Below are 20,542 nucleotides of genomic sequence, written 5' to 3'. Positions count from 1 at the left end.
ATATTCACAGAATTTAGAAGGTGGGTGTTAGGGGGTGTACCTGGATAGCATAAGTAACTGGTAACGTGCTTCCACAAGACATAAGGGGTCAGAAAACAAATAATAAAATAAAGAAAAAAATGCTAGCATGCTTGTTATCTAATTATCATAGCAAAGATGATCAAAGTATACGAAATAATCAATTATTATATAATTCTTTAAAAAATGTATAAATATGATTACAACAAATGGCAAAGGTGGCAACAAAGATGAGTTTTGAAAAACGGAGAGATTTTATGTAGGGGTTTCACCAACTCTCCAATTGATATACACAAATTTAGCCAAGGATTATCCCATTTATTTAGGATCATTAGCTTGGATTCGTGTCTTACTCAAAATCGTAGTTTTTATTGAAAACTCATAAAAATGCTAACGGATCAAAACATGGTTGCATATTATTTTAGGAAAATGAGATTTTTTATTCTAAGGACTCTAAATGAATTTTTGAACTGCACTTTAAGGAGGAACATTTTGAGAAAAGGTTTCTTTTAAAAAAGGAAAAGAATAATTTACAAAGGACAATATTCAAGGATCAAACATAGGCCACCCAAAAGAAAACAAAATCACAAAATAAAGTTGTAGACAACCAAGCCAACTAAGTGGTGAGAGTAGGGCCAACCTTCATGGGTTTCCAGTGGCCTTCAAAAAAAGGGATTTGACCAAAGTGATAAACCAAAACCTTTTAGATCTTACAAGCACTAGAATTTTAATAACATTTAAATTTAAGATAAAATCAATCAAAAGCTAATATTATTTGACCTTTAAAACAAAACCAACAACACATATCAACTAATATTGATGATTTTGAGTCATAAATCTAATCGACTAAACTCATAAACTAAATAAAATAAGTCAAAAACTAAAATTAACACTTTTTGAACACAAAATGATAACATGGGGATAGATTAAACTAATTGACTACAATTTTAAAGCATGGAATTAATAGAAAATTGAAATTAACAATCTTAAAATATGAACCAAATTGTATGAGACCAATCAAACCAATTAAAATTCTAGAAGCAAAGGGAATGAGGTCAATCAAACTAATTAAAATTCTAAAAAAAAAACTATCAACTAAAACAGGATCAATCAAAACTGGAGTCAACAAATTTTTTTTTTAAACATGAATACATCAATGCAAAATAGAATGGTGTGGCTGCCAATCTTGCACTCATCTACCCACAGAAGAAACCCACATTTCCCTTTTTATTCCTCTCATTTTTTTTATTTTTTTCTTTTTTCCTGGATACATGTTTTGTCAACCTTCCTTCTGTGCAGCTGCCAATCTCTCCCTCTAATGGTGCGTTTTTCTTTTTCTTTCAGATCACCATCTTCCTTTTCTTCTCAATCCATCTCACTCACGTTCCATCTTCCTTTTCTAGCTAAATTTTCCTTTCTCATCCATCCACCAGTCGGCTACCCATAAGAGTCCTCTTGACTCACGCTCAGATTTTTTCTTTTCCATACCTAAACACAGCCCTCCTTCCCATCCAGATACATGTTGCATCCTTTTCTTTCCACTTGCCAAAACCGACTATGGAAACTTTTCTTTCATAAGGAAAAGTGTCGCTCTCTCCAATATCAGCCTCGATTTAATATTTTGAGCCCAAAAAAAAATGGTATGGATATCCTCCTCCCCCGATATGGAGCATGTGGAATCCCATGCAAAACAAATAATGAAAAAAATAAAATAAAATAAAATAAAAACTAAGGGTTAGAATAATAATAATAAAAAACATGTAACTAAGAATTAAAAATCCAAAATATGTGAGTTTAAACAAAATTAAAAATATAGATCACCGGCATATCTAGAATTCATTATCGACTAAATCAATTCTCTATCAAAATAGACAAATGAAAATGAAATGAATATAATTATTAACTCATGTAATTTTCTAAAATGAATAAAACTAACAAATAATAAAAATAAATAAAATAAATAAAGCACATGCAAGCCATATGAGCCATATAAGCCATGAAAACCATGCATCCATGCAAAAATTATCTAGAAAGTGACTTAGGTAAGCTCAAGTAAGCCTAAATAGGTCAAGGTGTGCCTAAATAGGTCAAGTGTACCTAAATGGGCCTAAGGTGGTGCCTAATGGGCCAAGTGTACCAAAATGAGCTTATGGTGCCTAAGTGGGCCTAATGTGGTGCTTAATGGGCCAAGTGTATCTAAATGGGCCTAGGGTGTCTAAGTGGGCCTAAAGTGGTGCCTAATGGGCCGAGTGTATCTAAATGGGCCTAGGGTGCCTAAGTGGGCCTAAGGTGGTGCCTAATGGGCCAAGTGTATCTAAATGGGCCTAGGGTGCCTAAGTGGGCCTAAGGTGGTGCCTAATGGGCCAAGTGTATCTAAATGGTCTAAGGTGCCTAAGTGGGCCTAAAGTGGTGCCTAATGGATTGAGTGTATCTAAATGGGCCTAAAGTGCCTAAGTAGTGGTGCCTAATGGGCCGAGTGCATCTAAATGGGCCTAGGGTGCCTTAGTGGGCCTAAGGTGGTGCCTAATGAGCCAAGTGTATCTAAATGGTCTAAGGTGCCTAAGTGGGCCTAAAGTGGTGTCTAATGGGCCGAGTGTATCTAAATGGGCCTAGGGTGCCTAAGTGGACCTAAGGTGGTGCCTAATGGGCCAAGTGTATCTAAATGGTCTAAGATACCTAAGTGGACCCAAAGTGGTGCCTAATGGGCTAAGTGTATCTAAATGGTCCTAGGGTGCCTAAGTGGGCCTAAGGTGGTGCCTAATGGGCCAAGTGTATCTAAATGGTCTAAGGTGCCTAAGTGGGCGACGAGTGTATCTAAATGGGCCTAAGGTGCCTGAGTGGTCATGCCTAATGGGGCGAGTGTATCTAAATGGGCCTAGGGTGCCTAAGTGGGCCTATGGTGCCTAAGTGGGCCTAAGTCTAAACTAGGGCTGCCTAGAGTCACAATAGAGTTAGATAAATCCCTCAACCAAAGTCCCTAAGGTGGCTTAGAAAAGATAGGCTACACAAGTAGTAATGGGCCATCAGGGAATTGTTGTAAAGTACCGAACAAATACCTAATAGGACATGTGCTAGGAGGACAAAATGGAGGGTCACAAAGTCACTATCTAAAAAGCTTCCTAAGCTAAAAAAATAATTGGAACAAAATTGCCAACATACAATGTAGGCTCATTGTCCTAACAATCTCCCCCTTTGGCAATTTTGTAACAAAACATCATTACATAAACCCTTCCAAACTCTCATAATGGAGTTTACATAACACTTAAGTACACTCATCTAGAAAAGATTCGATGGAAGGCAATGCATCAACTTGTAGTACACATCTCCCAATCCTATATCTTACACACATAGAAACAACTATACCAAAGGTAAAGCATTGTGTGGGATAAAATATAATCAAGAAAGCAAAACAAGATAGTGAGAAGCTATACTTAATGCATTAAAGGAAGCAAAACAGTAATATAAGGAAAAAAAATTTCCCTCTAAAATGAAAATTCTCACCCTTTTTAAACTTATATATATATATATGACTACTTGGGAGTGTCCGAACCTGGATAAAAGGCTTTATGAAGGAATAATGACACTAAAGAATAGTAAAGAAGCAAAAAGACCAAAGAGATAGCAGTTAAAGACATGAAGAGAATTCAAGAGGTCAACTTAGAGCAAGATTAAATCCTAGAGCTAGCTCACAAAATTAGAATGAAAGAGTAATAAAACAAGTAGAATACCCAGAAAATACAATTTAACCAAAACAAGAATGATATCCCAAATCAAAATAACAGAATAAATCCTCATCTCAACTCAGAAACTTGATGCATAACTATAAGAGCATAAGAGGATCAACATAGAAACATAAGCATTGATGTTCAAGGGAAAAATAACTTATTGCCTAATTCTATTATAGACTCTCCATTTTGTCCTCTTAGAACATACCTTTCTAAGTCGTTTTCAAGCCTCCATTAATGGTTCATTGTAACTCACTTTGTCATTGTTTTTGGATCCCTTTTGGAGATATGCCTTGGAGAAGTTTTATGGTTTCCTAATGTGATTTTAGTTACCTTCAAATTTAGTTTAAGATCTTGTTTTTTTTTTTTTTTTAGTGAATTTTCTTTATTTTGTTTTGTTTTTAGCTTGGTCTTTGTTTTTTTAGGATAGTTCTTTCTTTCTTTCTTTCTTTCTTTCTTTCTTTCTTTCTTTTTTTTTGTAGGATTGCCTTTATTTTAGATTAATTCACTTAGTCTTATTTTAGAAGAATTCGTTTGGTATTGTTTTAATTAGATTAATTTTGTTTTAAATTAAATCATTTTAATTTTTTTATTATAAAATTCATTTCATGGTTTTGAGAGTTTTCAGTTGGTCTCATTGTTTCTATTTGGGAGTGCAGGAGGATACCATCAGTGGATGACCATCTTATCAGGACAGAAGAATCACCTGTCTTCTACAGAATTCCCATCACCATGCATCGAGATTCCAGAAAACCGACATATGGAGGACCTCCATGAGCAGTTTCTAAACCATTATCGACTTGGAGAGAGGACTATCTACATTTCTTTTGAAAACTGGAGATCGCCTCAACCTTGGGAATTTTATAGTTCCATGCACCTGATACCTCCATTGGAGAACAGCAGAAGCCTCGCCACTCATCAGTTCGCTCATTACAATCACCCGTTCACCACTAGAACAAGAAGCACCTGTGCACCACACCAATTAGAAACTTCCTTTACTTTGGTGCATCATCTGATCATCAGGAGAGCATTTATTAGTTTTGGACTCTTCCTTGATGGGCAAACACCATACTCCTGAAATTATTTTCTCACGAACAGGACATTAGCAGCATCACACAGGAATTGACTGCATGATCAGCATCATGTCTGATAATCAACTCCTCCATGATCGTCGTCTTCATCACCAATAACTTGAGATCATCCCATCATCACACACGAGAGGTTCCTTTCTGTAATACCCGAGTTTTTTTAAGAACACGTCAGATTCTAGGAGCATAAAGTCTTTCATAAAATTGTGAGTCAAATGGTCAAAAAGAGAGGTAAAGATCCATGTGTTACTATCTAATTGGAAGAGATTTTGGAAAACTTGGTCAAAAGTCAATAGTTTGAAACATTTGCCACGTCAGATGTAAAGAGTAGGAATTTTAGAAATTAAATTTAGACTTAGAGAAAACTTTACCCATCAAATAATTGAGATTAGGTTTTGAAAATTTGAATATTAAGTACATTACGGGAATTAATTTAATTACTATAAGGTAATTATAAAAATAAAAATAAAAAGAAAAAAAAAGTGTTTGGAGAACACGTGTTAATTCAGGATTGGTGAAATTCGATTTATTGTGTTGGTCAATTAGGCGAGTTGAAAATTGATGCCACGTCAGTCTTATGGTAGAAAATTTCTTAAGATTTTAGAAATTGAAAATTTCCGGAAACGAAAAACGAAAACAAAAGTGAAAAGTGAATTAATTAAAATTAATTAAATAAAAATTAAATTAAATTGCTTATCAATAAAATAGAGAAAAATTAAAATTTTGGGTTGGTGTTTAATAAATTAATTTATGTGTTATAAAAAAAATGAAAAATGAAATTGGAAATGGAAAATAACCAAATGAAAATAAAGAAAAGAAAAGAAATAAAAAAATAAAAAAATAAAAAGATTAATTGGAGCCTTTGGATTTGGGCCGTGGGCAGTGGCTGTGAGTGGATGAAAGTGGGCTTTTAAAAACAAAATTAAAAAGGAATTGATTTGGGCTTGATGAGTTGGGTTTTAAAAGAAAAAGAGAATTGATTTGGGCCTTGGATATTGGGTCGTGGACTTGGTGGTGGCTGGTGGATTAAAATAACAAAATGATATGGGCTTTGTAGAAGAAAGGAAAAAAATGGCAGAAGCGGGAAGGAGCTACAGTGACTGTGAGAAGGGTGTTGTCGCCGGAACTTTGACCGGCCATTTGGACAGACAAACGACCTCCGTTTTGACTCAAATTTTGAAGAGGTGCTCTACTCAATGAGAGGAACAATCCTACGATGGTCGATTGTGATTTTAACGGTCGAATCCTTAGACCTGTGGTAGGGAACCTAACCTTAAAACTTAAATTTAATGTGTTTTTTCTTTTTTTAAAAAAAATTGTAAATCTTGTCATTATGAGTTAAGTAGGTAATATTGGTGTTGTATGAATTTTTCTGGATTTTTTGGAATTTTTGTAATTTTGAGAATTTTCTTTTGGTTGATAAATAATTTTTCTAAGTTGTTAAAAATTATTAGAAGTGTTGGAAAATTCTGAAATTAGGGTTTAATTTCAAATCTAGTGATATATGATTTTTTGTTTGGAGTTGGTTGGAATATTTTCGGAATTTGTATGGTGGAAAATCAGTTAATTTCGAATATTGGAAATTATTAGAATGGTTGAAAAATTCTGAAAATGTGGTATATTTTCAAGTTTATTGATATGCGAATTTTTGAAAATTTGTTGGGATATTTTTGGAAATTTTATTTTATTAAATTATTGGGGAATGTTGGAATTGTTGAAATTATTGATAAATTTTGGAATGGTGGCATTCATTAGCATCATGGTTGTATGAAGAAAGGATTAAAATTGTGGAAAGTGTATGAAATGGAAAAAAAAATGAAATAGTGATGAAAAGTAAAAGCCCGTATGAGGCGAATAAAGAAGGGAGAGAGATCCCTAGGGTGAAAGACCCAAAAGTTTACCCCGGGAAGACTCTGAATGGGGAGTGTATTTGGGTGCGAACGTGTATCCTTCGGTGAAAGCCCGAGAACGATAGTGTATTGTATGACTGTGTGTCACACGTTCATGTGCATCCATTTAATTGTTGAATGTTGTGAAATTGTGTATAATATTAGTTATTAAATTATGTGGCTTGATTTATATTGTTAAAATGTTTCGTTGGTGTTCTTTGAAACTTAGTAATTCCCCTTAACCCCTTGGGTGTTAGGCACCCTACTGAGCAATGTGGAAATGCTCACCCCTTCCTTTTTACATCTTTTTAGATGCAGATATCACTCCTGAGGATCCACAAGTGGGGCAGGGAGGACTTGAGGATGCCCCTGGAGCGGCCTAGTGGAGCGTGGCATTTTTTATTGTGTTTGTGGTTTTAGGTTTTGTTTTAGTAACTATGAACTATGGATTTGTAATGAAACCCTATTTTGATTAAGTTGCTTAATTGTGAACATTTATTTTTGGACTTGATTACTACCAAAAAGTGCTATTTTGTAGACCTAATTATAATGGTTTTAAGCACCTTTGAGTAGTAATCATATTCATTTAACCCAATTAATTCATTAAGGTCCTTAGTAATTGGTTTTAACCATTTTGTGGCAAGTTTACATGTTTATATCAGCTTATGAATCAATTCAAGCATGCCAAATGATGGAGGAGCTATTTGGACAAGTTAAAGCAAGCTTTTAGCTACACCAAAGCAAGCCAACAAAAGGAGAAAAGCAAAGAGAAGCAAAGAGAAGCAAAAAGAAGCAAAGAGGAAAACAGGGGTCACAGCTGCAGTCTTTCATTGCACTTTTGGAGCACTTCCTGAAGTTCATTTTCTACATTCTATATACCATTTCAAAGCTCAGAAAGTCAAGAATCCAACGCTTCAAACCGTGTACGATTTGGAGCTGAAATGAGGAAGATATGGCCTTCGGAAGACAACTGCTCCAGGCTTGTGCGAAAATTTCGCACAACACCTTCCAAATTCGCACACCCCCTTGCATGGTGTGAATTTTCCCCTGTTTCTGCCGACTCCATACGAGATCTTTTCTTTTGGATATTTTTGTATAAATTTCCATTCTTCTCCTTGTAATCCACCAATCATAAGATTTCTTAGCTATGAAGGTTGGAAAAACTTCTCTATTTATATCCCCTTGCATCCGTTGTAACAAATAATATTGAGATATTGATATATAGATATAGAATACATATTACGTTTGACACTTAGAATATTTACATAGCTCTCCCGTTTCTATTTTCTTAGTAGCCAAACAGCCTTTGAGGGTTTTTCCTCAAAGGATGATTGGCTAAAACTTTTAGTTTCTCAAAGTATGGATGTTATGTGATGACTTGGATGCAATCCCATGGAAATTTCTCGCACCTGGAAGGTAAGGTAGTCGTTTTTCATTAAAGGTTCATTAATGCAAAGTTTGGTTTTTATTTCCTTTGGACAACTTCCAACGGCCAATACTTGATAAGCTTTTGGATTTCTATCCATTAGTTATCTCCTACGAGCTATTGGAAGGTGAGGTTTTCAATTCCAAGTTTTACATTAATCCATTAGAACCAATTTCAATGGCCATTGAAAGGTGAGTTTATCACCTGGAATGACTTTGAGTTGCCAATATTTGGTAAGCTTTTGGCTTTAGACCATTAGTTATCTCTTACGAGCCATTCAAAGGAAGTCTAAGGTGAATAACCATTGATGAAATTCACTACCATCTGTTTTTCCATTTTAAAGGATTAAAACTTGATTTGCTAAATCCATACCGGTTCGGGAAGCAAGCATCACCATAGTTGCAACCCCAACGCGAGGAGCCTATCCTGAGATTTCCAATTTGCATAAGAGCCAGAGCATAGCTATCCTATCTTTGAGAAACTTGTTTTTACACCCTTTCATTTTAGTCTTTAATGTTAGTTTAGATTAGTTTAGATTTTTCTAAAACATTTACATCTTCTTTTAAAGCTAACATCCATAAGAAAATCACCTATTTTCCTAATTTGAATATCACTTGTGTTTGCGAAAACCCTTCCCAGTGAACGATCCTAGAACCACTATGCTACAGTAGCTTGGCTACTTTAGTAATAGTATTCAAGGTATAAATTTTGTTGATACGCCTTTAAAGCTAAGCTACCATGAGTCGAATCAGGACTATAATGAAAATCATTTAATCTTGTTGTTTATGAGTAATGTTTTGGATATTGTTAGTTGGTGAGAACTCTAGTGGGACGTATGTATGGAAAAAGAAAGACAGAAAAAATTCAGAGTGTTTTGGTTGACTGCCAGCGTGGAATTGGTTGACTACCAGCGTGGAATAGGAGGAGCCCTTAGAGTCAAACCTTTGACCTGGGGTCATGGGCAAAGTTTTGGGTCGCCCAAAATTTGGGTCGTGACAACGTGGTATCAGAGCTCAAGGTTGCAATAATACATGAGCTTGTGTGTTATGTGTGCTTGCTTTCTTATGTTTTCTTTTTTTTTTTAACACTTTGATATGTCCTATTAGTTGTCAGTGGATTTCAATTTATATGTTTAAGAAATAGTATGGGAACAAGTATTGGAAATAAGTTGAGCATGCAAATTACATGTAATGGGTACATAAATTGTTTGTAATTAATATTGTTGATAATGATTGAATAGAGTATGACTTGTTGTTGTTATTACTTGTTGATATTAAATTCCAATCATGTTGTTATGCCTTATTATAATTTTGATTATATTGTGATAGATTGATTGAAATGTTCCATTAACTTTAAGTTGAATGATTAAAGTAAGTGAAGGATTTGGACATGGGATTGAGATATTCTAGAGACTCAGATGAGGTGATATGATGTGGAAAAAAAAGAGGTAGAATTGCACGTCTTAACATTTGTACGATTTTAGACTTTTCCAAATGCGAGTAGTATTGTAATTTCATATATATAGATGTTCTTGGATGATCCAGATCCCAGTGATTACTACTTTAATAATGTTTATGTGGTTAATAGTTATTGAATTCAAAAACGACATGTATTTTGTATTAATTATGAAGCACGTTTGTATATGATTTGAAGAGTTGCCTAGGTTGAAGAGAGATGTGATTAGATTCGAGATAGAGTTGGAGATTGAGTTTCTTTCAGACCCTAAGTGGTCAACTGGCAGGCCAACCAGTTTACCAACTAAGGACTATGAGGCCTTATTTTTGTTTTATCTCATTTATCACATCTCCCTTGCCTTTTCATTGCGAAATTTAGTGTGATTGTTTGTATCATATGCATCTTACTGGGAGATATGATGTGTTCTTGAATGACAAAAATAAATAAATAAATTTAAAAAAAAATGTTGAAGGTGATGTAGGGAAATTAATTCATTAAGAGTACTGAAGAAATATAAGACATTCAAACTAAGGGGTTCTAATAGGAAATAAATAAAATCAAGTGACATTACAATTATTGAGCCTTTTGGGACTGCATAAATGAAATATTTAAAAATATTACTGCATTTGAGTTATAAGATATATGACACTAGTAAATTGTTAGTCTATCAAATCATGAAAAACAAAAAGAAAACAAATAGTGATGAAAAGTAAAAAGCCCATATGAGGCGAATAAAGAAGGGAGAAAGATCCCTAGGGTAAAAGACCCAAAAGTTTACCCCGGGAAGACTCCAAATGGGGAGTGTATTTGGGTGCGAATGCGTATCCTTCGGTGAAATCCTAAGAACGATAGTGCATTGTATGACTGTGTGTCACACGTTCATGTGCATCCATTTAATTGTTGAATGTTGTGAAATTGTGTATAATATTAGTTATTAAATTATGTGGCTTGATTTATATTGTTAAAATGTTCTATTGGTGTTCTTTGAAACTTAGTAATTCCCCTTAACCCCTTGGGTGTTAAGCACCCTATTGAGCAATGTGGAAATGCTCACCCCTTCCTTTTTACATCTTTTTAGATGCATATATCACTTCTGAGGATCCACAAGTGAGGCAGAGAGGACTTTAAGATGCTCCTGGAGCGACCTAGTGGAGCATGGCATTTTTTATTGTGTTTGTGGTTTTGGGTTTTGTTTTAGTAACTATGAACTATGGATTTGTAATGAAACCCTATTTTGCTTAAGTTGCTTAATTGTGAACATTTATTTTTGGACTATAATGAAAATTATTTAATCTTGTTGTTTATGAGTAATGTTTGGGATATTGTTAGTTGGTGAGAACTCTAGTGGGATGTATGTATGGAAAAAGAAAGAAAAAAAAATTCAGAGTGTTTTGGTTTACTGCCAGCGTGGAATTAGTTGACTGCCAGCATGAAATAGGAGCAACCCTTAGGGTCAAACCTTTGACCTAGGGTCATGGGCCAAGTTTTGGGTCACCCAAAATTTGGGTCGTGACACTTTCCACTAGTTTTGCTTGTCACCCATCCTTAACGGTGCATCATTCCTTGACAATTTGCAGGACCTGTAATATCAGTTCATAGGCATGACATCATTTAGATGTCGGATTGATCACTCCATGGATCAGATCATAATGCAACATATCATTTTCACCAAAACAACCTGATTTCCATTTTCTTCTGATGTTACAACACCGACACCATGATTGTTACAGGCACACATTCTCACATAAGCATCACATGATTTAGAAGCTTTGCATCTCCATGGACACACAACACACTGACAATATTCCTCCATTAATTCCAATAGAGCATGCATTAGTTTCTGCTTTTCTCATCAAATCATCATTTACAATACTCACTTGTAGATTGCATCAACTATAGCACGCGCTAATGGCTTCTTTCTCTTCATCAGCACACACTACCAGTTGATTGCCATTACGCCAGCTTCCATACCTCATTCAGAGCACGTGCACTCCAACTTCTGAATTTCCATATTCATCGTGCATTAATGTATGAGAGGAAATTGCCTTGGAGAAGTCTAATGGTCAAGATGATTTAGGAGACATGGTTTCTAATTTCTACATGGATATTGCTCCCTTTGATACATGGCAGGAAATCACCTATGATTAATCTAATGCCCTAGATGATGAGTAGCAGATAACAATGGAATGGGAAGATGTCAGAGAGAATTTGGAATCTTTTAGTATTTCATAGATGGATGATGATGGTAGATTGGAACCAAGTATATAGTCTGCAAGCAATCCATTATCCTTGAAGTAGCTAGAGGTAATTCATGGCTGATTCTCATGGAAATAATGAAGATATAGCAGTTGCATATTGGAAAAATACTTTATCAGCTTTGGAAGAAGATTAAGGTAAGTTTGCTGAACTTTAGTCTTAATTTTGTTTTTCTTCTATTATAAATTTTCATTGATTTCAAATACCTTAGATTAGGTTTGGCTGTGGACAAATTGGGCCACATGAGTGTTGTTAGAATTTGACATTTAGGAAATTACGTGATTGAATGATGATTGTTTGATAAATTAAAGTTGTAGTTAGAGTAATTTTCCTTTAGGAATGAAATTTCGATTTTCCAAACGAAAATGCAACCTTATTTTATTCGGTATGCATACTAAAAAAAGGTTTTAAAATGAATTTTGATCTTGAATGATACATGAATTAAAATTTATAGCTCCAATTAGTGAAGTCACTCTTAACCTTTGTGAACTTATAATGATCATTCAAGGAAAAGAATTATGGATGAATTCGTGGAAATTAAAAAAAGGGATTTGATAGATACCTATATACAAAGTTTTCCAAAAATCGGTTTCCTATTGCCACTGTTGAATGCCCACTACACCATTGATCTTGTAAATTGGAATTCAATAACCTAGAGACCCTAAAATTATTTCAATTCTTGGATATTGCTCTAGACTCATCAAATTTATGAAACATTTGTTTTTTTTTTTAACCTAAAACACTTCTCCAATCAATAAATTTAATTTAGTTTTCCAATAGATATAGTTTAAGCACTATTTTGGATACTCAAAATGCCTTTACAAAATTAAATTATTAAATAATCTCTTTAATTTCTTTAGATCTTTTTATTTGATTCTAGACATCTTCAAATTAATTTTTGACACATAAAATATTGGAAAATATTTTCCCAATTGGAAGATATAATTTTCCTTTTTTTCACCCACTACACTATCCCAATTTTGAACCAAGGGGAAGTCTGGTTGTTTATAAAATTTATACATATGTTTTATTGCCTTACCAATATTTTTATTGTAAAATATACACTCTTAAATTGTCCATGATTTTTTATATGATCTTATCACATTTATGGAGTGGTTAAAAAAATTGATTTATGAATGTTATAGAATTTAGTCTTGTTTTGGACCTTTTAGGATATTTTGGTGAACTAGAATTAATTAGAGCTTTATTAAATTTTTTGGTCACTTGGATAATAAACTAAACATGTATGAGATATTCCCTAAAAAATTTTGTAATTAAATTCACACTATAGGTATTTTTTAAAGATTTATTTTGTGAACCTTTCTATTCTAACTGTATGCTGAAATTCTAGTACAATGCTTGCTTTGTTATTTAATTTGGTGTTGTTTAGCATACCTAAAATTTTTCATGATGAAATATTGCTTTTAGGTATTTATTTATGTTTTTCCTAAAGCAATTGACTATTCAGTCACTTTATTGCATATTTTGACTTAGGCACTAATTTTGGTATTTTTAAGCTCTCTTGTGAATTAGTTTATCTTTGATAATAAATTGTGTGTATATCTCATATGATAGTTGATATTTTTAAAGATTCTTTTCATTTCATTTGAGCCATACATATGCCATGTAATTTAAGGCTAACTATCTTAGTTATTTATTCTCATAATTTATTCTAATCGCTCTAGCTATATGCAAGCATATTAAAAGCTATAAATGTGATCAAGGTATGTCCTTTGTTTCCTTTATTTCTCTAACACTATAAATAGACATGCTGTGTTTGTAAACATCTTTATGCTTTATTATACTTTCCTATGCTTTAATCATTGCTTGGTTTTCTTGAATGATATGAATTGCATGTTGTATTATTTATTAAACTAGCTTTAGTGTTTTCATGAAAGCACTTTGGATTTCAGCTCAGGTACGCTAATATCCTTTTCTTTTACATGTGATTGATTTCCTTTGATATGTTTGATTTGGTGTGAATAGCATCCTATAAAGATTTAGGCATAATCACTTTTATTATCTTTGGTATCCACTGATTTACAAATCAATTATCATAGTTACCTTAACTTATTTAGTAGAGACCTATTTTAAGGCTTAAAGGGGTGCTACTTTCTAGTACCTTCCCAAAGAGTAACCTAACCCCTAGACTTGGACTCGGTTTTCAAAGACATATTTTCCAAAATAAGGAGTCATTTTTAGGGTTTTATTCTTCTTTTGTTTTCACTTTAAAATATGTATAAAATAAGTGACAACTTTAACTTTTTTATAAAAATTAGTTTTTCATTAAAAAGCCAACCTCGACATCAAGTGAGAAAGCATGTGAAAAATGCAGGTCCACATATATATTTCGATATAGAATTTTTAGAAGAAATCAAGTCATGCCTTTGGTTAAATTAAGAACATATTAATCGATTTGTTCTAAGATCGTCAGATTTCTATTGAATACGACATTGTTGATCTACATACAATATAACTTAACTCCCATTTAATTTGATATATTTTTTTTTAAGTGGAGGCATTGTACACCATGATTCTATATATTTTTCTTTATTTGTATTCATGGTTGCCTTTGTATCCTCTTTTAGAGGTGTTTCCAAATGTTGCAAGTGAGCAACATATATTTAAAGATTGAATCTAGGAAAGTATACAAGAGTTAATCTTAGCTAAGAACTCAATTTTGCATTAACTCACTTTGGAAATAGTAATTATAAAAAGGCAATTCTGACACGCGTCTAAAAATATACAACAAGGCAATTCTGACTTCTGAGTAGCATGGGATGAGGTAGTTGCGGATTACATAGAGCATAAATATTAGAAATAGAGATGCAATCAAATTGTATGTCTTTAATTTCAAAATGATTAAGCTCCGCCGTTTATCCCCCATGCCTCTCCACTCTTTATTCTTCGCTTCTCTCAGGCATCCATTCCTCTTGCTTCTCTCCATCCCCTTCAGATTCAGTTGGAGAATGGTAACCTGACAGACAGTGAAAGCAGCTCTTAGGCCAGAAAAGACATAAACCATGTTTGGTTCAGGGAAATTTTGAGGAAAAATTCAAAGGAAAGAAAATAAAGACTAAACTTAAAATCACTAAATTATTTTTATATGTTTCTTCAAATTCGTTTTACTTATTTTAATTCTAAAATTTAGGTTATATTCGGTTTCCAAAAAATACTAAGGAAAGAAAAAAAACATAAAGAAAAATTATTTTTTCATGTTTGATTATACTATAAAAAAATATATAAAAAAATCAAATATAATTAAAGCTGGTTAAAAATTTATGTATTTTAAAATTATTTAATCTTTATATTGGTGAGTTAAAATAAGTAAATTGAGTTTGAATTAATAAATAAAAATAATTTATCGACTTTTAATCTATTTTTTATTTCCCTTTACTTTTTCTTTCCTTTTACTTTTCTTTGTATTTTTTTCCCCTTACATTGTACCTCAAATTTTTCAAGAACCAAACATAGCCTTAGAAATTAAATAATTTAAAAATACATAAGTTTTTAACTGATTTTAATTGTATTTAATTTTTTTCATATTTTTTATAGTATAATCAAACACACAAAAAATCATTTTTTTGGTATTTTTTTTCTTTCCTTGGTAATTTCCTGGAACCAAACATAACATTAATCTCAAAAATTTAAATTTCCAAAGTATTTCACGGTGCAGTCAAGTTACATGCATGGGCACATGTCCCTTTACCTATAAAACATGCATCTGCATAGGTAATACTACTGATTGTTTTGAATTGAAATAAGATCTCAGATTTGACATGCAAATACATCAAATAAACATACCCCAGCTTGAGAGAAGTATCAGAGTTGTGATGGCCTTGATTAGGACCTAATAAGCTGCAAATATTATTTGTGATTGATTCAGATGAGTGGCCCTGTTAAAGAAGAGGTTGTGCTTCAAAAATATTCTCCATCTACAAAAGGAAAGTTTAGCATTCTTGTAAACATGATGCACAAAAGACAAAAAATAAAAAGCAAAAAGAAGGTATAGTTAAAGTTCTTACCTCCTTTCTCAACCTTTCATTCTCTTCCTGCAGTAGGTCTCCCTGCATGAAAATTAAATATAAAGAAAATAAGAGAAATTAACAAGCGTGGAAGAATAAAATTAGGAAAACCATAATTTTGTAATTGATAAGAAAATTAGGCAATTTTAAATCAAAGGGATCTAGTGTAATTAGGTTTAAAAAGTTCCTAATTTTGTAGCTAGGAATTTTTGTATATATGTGGGTCATTGTACAGGCTAAAAATGAAACAAAAGAATTTTATACCTTTTATTCCTTTCATCTCTCTTCTTCTACATAATATTAGAGCCCTAAGCTCGTGAATCTGGGAAGATAAGAATATTTTTTGTTTTGGCCTTCATTGCCAAGTTGGAGATCATAGTCGATATTTATTGTTGACCTTAAGAATTTGCCTCTCGTTTGCATTGTGCCATTGTTGCAAACAAAGCCTTAGAAAAACTTATCGTGAAAATAGTCAGAGACCTCAACAAAACCCTCATTGTCACCCCGTTGTCTCTACCAACAATGAGGATTCTTGTGTGTAACGTCTCCACCTCACACTAAATCTCTTTCTCACTATTGCTGCAAATGAAGATTTTTCCTTCTAAAGGCATTCCTTGCATTGTAAATATAGTCGAAAATCAAGGGTGTTAGACCTTCGACGTACTTTCGTGACCGTCGAGAGTGCTAGACCTCCGACATAGCTGCTGCGGCCACCGATATCCCACATCAACGCCAATGGGATTGCTAACATGGTTCTTTGAGCCCTATGGGTAGTCTTTAGTGAGGTTTTTTTTTTTTTTTTTTTTTTTTTTTTTTTTTTTTTTACCTGAGAGTTCTTTTATATTTTCCCTAATGGAAAGAATTATTTAAAATGACCACCTTCTCAATACAACATGAGCATTTTTGTTCCAAAAACATATGCCTAAATCTTATTATGGTGAAACTGTTCTAACCACCACATTTCATAAACTAATTACCTTCTAGAGTTTTAGGTTTCAAAAGTCTCATGGAAATACTCTCATTATTTTATCCTCATATGAGAACCACGAACCATCTCCTTCTTAAAGTATTTGGGTGTATGTCCTTTGTGCATATTCATAGTTCAAACGAGAGGAAATTAGACCTAAGAGCAATCAAATGTATTTTTATGGGATATTATTCAACTCAAAAAGGATATAAGTGTTACCATCCACTATCTAAAAAGTTTTTTGTCTCAGTTGATGTTACTTTCAATGAAAGTGAGTCTTATTTTCCCCAACCTTATCTTTAGGTGGAGGATTCCATCAAGGAAGACAATCATCGAGATTCCTATTTCATTGATCCCTTTCTCATTGACCCTCCTAAAGTATTTGATTCAATATTTGTACCCTCCTCCGAACCTGAGTCATCGTCCATTGAACCTGCACCTAAGAATCAAATGACTAGCAATGCGTACTCAAGGAAGAAAGTTGCAATCCCTAGACTTATACAAGTCCAAGAATCTAAATCAGCTTCTAGAAATGAGGTAACAGTATCTCATCCTCCCTTACAAACTGAGTTAGAACTTTAGCCTGAAAAACTCATACATCAAAATCTCTTTATTGCCATCAAGAATGGAACAAGGGAATGCACTAAACATCCTTTGTATCTACTTTCCCATATTGTATCATTCGAAAAGTTGTCTCCATCCCCTAAAATTTTTCTTACAAGTTTGAACCATATTCATATTCCTACCACTCTATCCGAGGCTTTATCTAATGAAAATTGGAGATGAACCATGAATGTAGAAATGGAGGCCCTGGAGAAGAATAAAACTTGTAAGATGGTACATTTGCTTGTAGGAAAAAGGCTAATGGGATGTAAATGGGTTTATACTGTTAAGTATAGAGCAGTTGGGACATTAGAGAGGTATAAGGCAAGATTGGTGGTTAAAAGATACACTCAGACATATAACGTGGATTATATGGACATTTGCTTCGATTTCCAAGATGAACACAGTCATAATTTTGTTATCATTGACAACAAATTATAATTGGGATCTACAATAGCTCGACATAAAAAATGCATTTCTCAATGGAGATCTTGAAGAAGAGATTTATATGAAAGTCCTTCTAGGATTTGGATGTAACCTAACCACTGAAAACGTGTATAAACTGAAGAAAGCTCTACACAAGCTGAAACAGTCTCCAATGGTGTAGTTTGGAAGGTTTGCTAAAGTGATGAAAAACATGGGATACAGACAAAGTCAAGAAAATCATACATTGTTCGTAAAGCATTCAAATTTAGGAGTTACAACCCTTCTGGTATATGTAGACAACATCATCATGACAGGAAATGATGGAAATGAGAGACAAACTTTGAGGCAATGCTTGACCAAGGAATTTGTGATTAAAGAGTTAAGAATGTTGAAATACTTTCTAGGAATCGAGATTGTACATTCTAAGTAAAAAATTTTTTTTCCAAATAGGGAGTTTTTATTTTTCAACAAAAATATATAACAGACATTCTCAAGCAAATAGAGAAGTTGGCGTGTAAACCAACAGACACACCAATAGATCTTAATCATAAGCTTGGAGAGGCTAAGATAGAGAGGTGTATCAACATCCAATAAGAAGACTCATTTATCTCTCACACAAGATTGGATATAGCATATGCTATGAGTATGATTAGTCAATTCATACACATCCAAAAAAGGTTCTACAAACTGCTAATCCAATGCTACAGTACCTTAAAGGGAGGGCCTCCAAGAAAGGGCATTCTATTTAAATGAAGATCGGGACTAGTACTTGAAACATTCACATATGCAAATTATGTTGAACTTGTGGTTGAAAAAAGATCAACCACTAGGTATTACACCTTTCTTAGTGGGAATTTGGTGACATGGAGTAAGAAATAGAGTTTGGTGGCAAGGTCAGTGCAGAAACAGAATTTCATGCAATGGCTTAAGGAGTTTGTGAACTACTATGGTTAAAGATCACTTTGGAAGCTTTGAAGATTAAATAGGATGACCCAATGAGATTTTATTGCAACAACAAATCTGCAATTAGTCAATCAACATGACACATAATTTAGTGCAACACAGTCAAACGAAAGACATAGAGATAGATAGACATTTTATTAAAGCAAAACTAGATAGTGGATTGATCTGTACTCCTTATGATCTATCAATCGCCAACTTGCAGATATACTCACAAAAGGCTTAAGAAGTACAATGTTTCAAGTAAGTGTATCCAAGTTGGGAATGAAAAACATCTATTCACCAGCTTTGAGGGGAAGTGTGGAAGAATGAAATTAGGAAAACCATAATTTTGTAATTGAGAAGAAAATTAAGCAATACCCTAATCAAAGAGATCTAGTTTAATTACGTTAGGAAAGTTCCTAATTTTTTTGTTAGGAATTTTTGTATATATGTGGGTCATTTTATAGGCTGAAAACGAAAAAAGAAAAGAAAAGAATTTTATAATTTTTATAATTTTTATTCCTTCCATATCTCTTCTTCTACAAAAAGCACAGTGAAAGCATAAAGCATGCATCTTGACCCTAACTGCATAAAATCTAAAAAAAGTGCAGAAACTTTACCTTGTTTCTTAAGATGTTCATTAACCAAAGCATCTAACTAAATTTTATCAGGTACTTTTCAACAATTATTGTCAACAAATTAAAATTATTAAGGGGAGGCCCTCATGTGCTGATCCCTTTCACTTGGGAACCCTTTGAGGTGTCAAACTAGCAAACCCCGGGCTTGGGAAAGCTTGTGTACACAGACAAGCAAGACATCCCAAAAAAAATGTTTGTGTAATCTAATTACGTCTTGAGCCTTCCTAGAGCTATTGTCAAAACAATCAGAGTGTGCGTAATCCAACAAGTCCCAAGTCCCTCCTGAGTTTTATTGGTCTCATCGTTGTTGAATTTGTCGTAGTTTCCAGGTTCAAACCTTCTTTTTGCAAATTTCCTTGAAATATTTATTTCAAATAGCAAACTTGATCTTTATAGACTTATTGCAACTTGTATTGGCACTACTTCAGTTGCAATTGTAATTAATTTTTTTCCATAAACAAATGCATTGGTTAAGACTTTTAACAAAAGGTTAGAAGAGTCAGGAAGCATCATAAATGGTGGAAATCATTGCTTAAGAACCAATCACAAAGTCAAACTTTTCAATGTAAACCTGATACTAGCTAGTCTCCATTTTCTTTGGTTTTCTCTTTTACTCTAAAAATTTGTATATGGAATGCTTTGGAAAATTTAGAAGTTAGGTTCTTGACCTTTCTCTGGAGATCACTGATCTCTGTTCGAATTCTTTCTTCCTGAAACCAAAAGAAAGTTCAACAAGTTAAAGTATGTCAGAAAATGTCATAATCATAATTCAATAAAACAGACCTTTTCTTCCACGACGTTGCACAGACCAGCTTCAAGTAATTCCTCTAGTTCAGTCAATTCTTCTATTTTTAATACCTGGAGCTCTTCTCCTTTCATTTGCCTGTTGCAGATGGGATTATGTCTCTGAATTACAATGTGGTACGTAATGGACAAAGTGAATGGAAGTATGATAATATCAAATATATCCCCTGCATCTTTTTACTGTACATCCCAGTAATGTAATAGTTGTACTGTTATACCTCAGCCTCTGAGTCTGCTGGGCAATTTCTTTGCTCAAGGCTGCACAGGTGCTGTTCTCCAG

At 33.5% G+C, this 20,542-nt stretch overlaps 1 protein-coding gene across 5 annotated transcripts in view; it reads right to left on the bottom strand.

Moving 5' to 3' along the window:
- Positions 1 to 14,519: 14,519 nt before the first annotated feature.
- Positions 14,520 to 20,542, bottom strand: part of LOC100265532 (MADS-box protein JOINTLESS) — a 32,452-nt gene continuing 26,429 nt past the window's right edge. For 3 of the 5 annotated variants that reach the window (XM_010662992.2, XM_010662993.1, XM_010662994.3), the window contains exons 4-9: positions 20,481 to 20,542; positions 20,242 to 20,341; positions 20,127 to 20,168; positions 15,883 to 15,924; positions 15,662 to 15,753; positions 14,520 to 14,834 (exon numbers count right to left, since the gene is read on the bottom strand). In XM_010662992.2, the coding sequence (XP_010661294.2) occupies positions 14,816 to 14,834; positions 15,662 to 15,753; positions 15,883 to 15,924; positions 20,127 to 20,168; positions 20,242 to 20,341; positions 20,481 to 20,542 (357 nt within the window). In that variant the 3' untranslated portion in view covers positions 14,520 to 14,815. Of the gene's footprint in view, positions 14,835 to 15,485; positions 15,793 to 15,882; positions 15,925 to 20,126; positions 20,169 to 20,241; positions 20,342 to 20,480 lie in introns of those variants that run through there. The other 2 variants (XM_010662995.2, XM_002262853.4) reach the window with 2 other exon arrangements.

This window comes from Vitis vinifera, chromosome 15 (assembly GCF_030704535.1).
Source record: "Vitis vinifera cultivar Pinot Noir 40024 chromosome 15, ASM3070453v1".
Classification (NCBI taxonomy): Eukaryota; Viridiplantae; Streptophyta; class Magnoliopsida; order Vitales; family Vitaceae; genus Vitis; species Vitis vinifera.
This window is presented reverse-complemented; position numbering and strand designations above follow the sequence as displayed.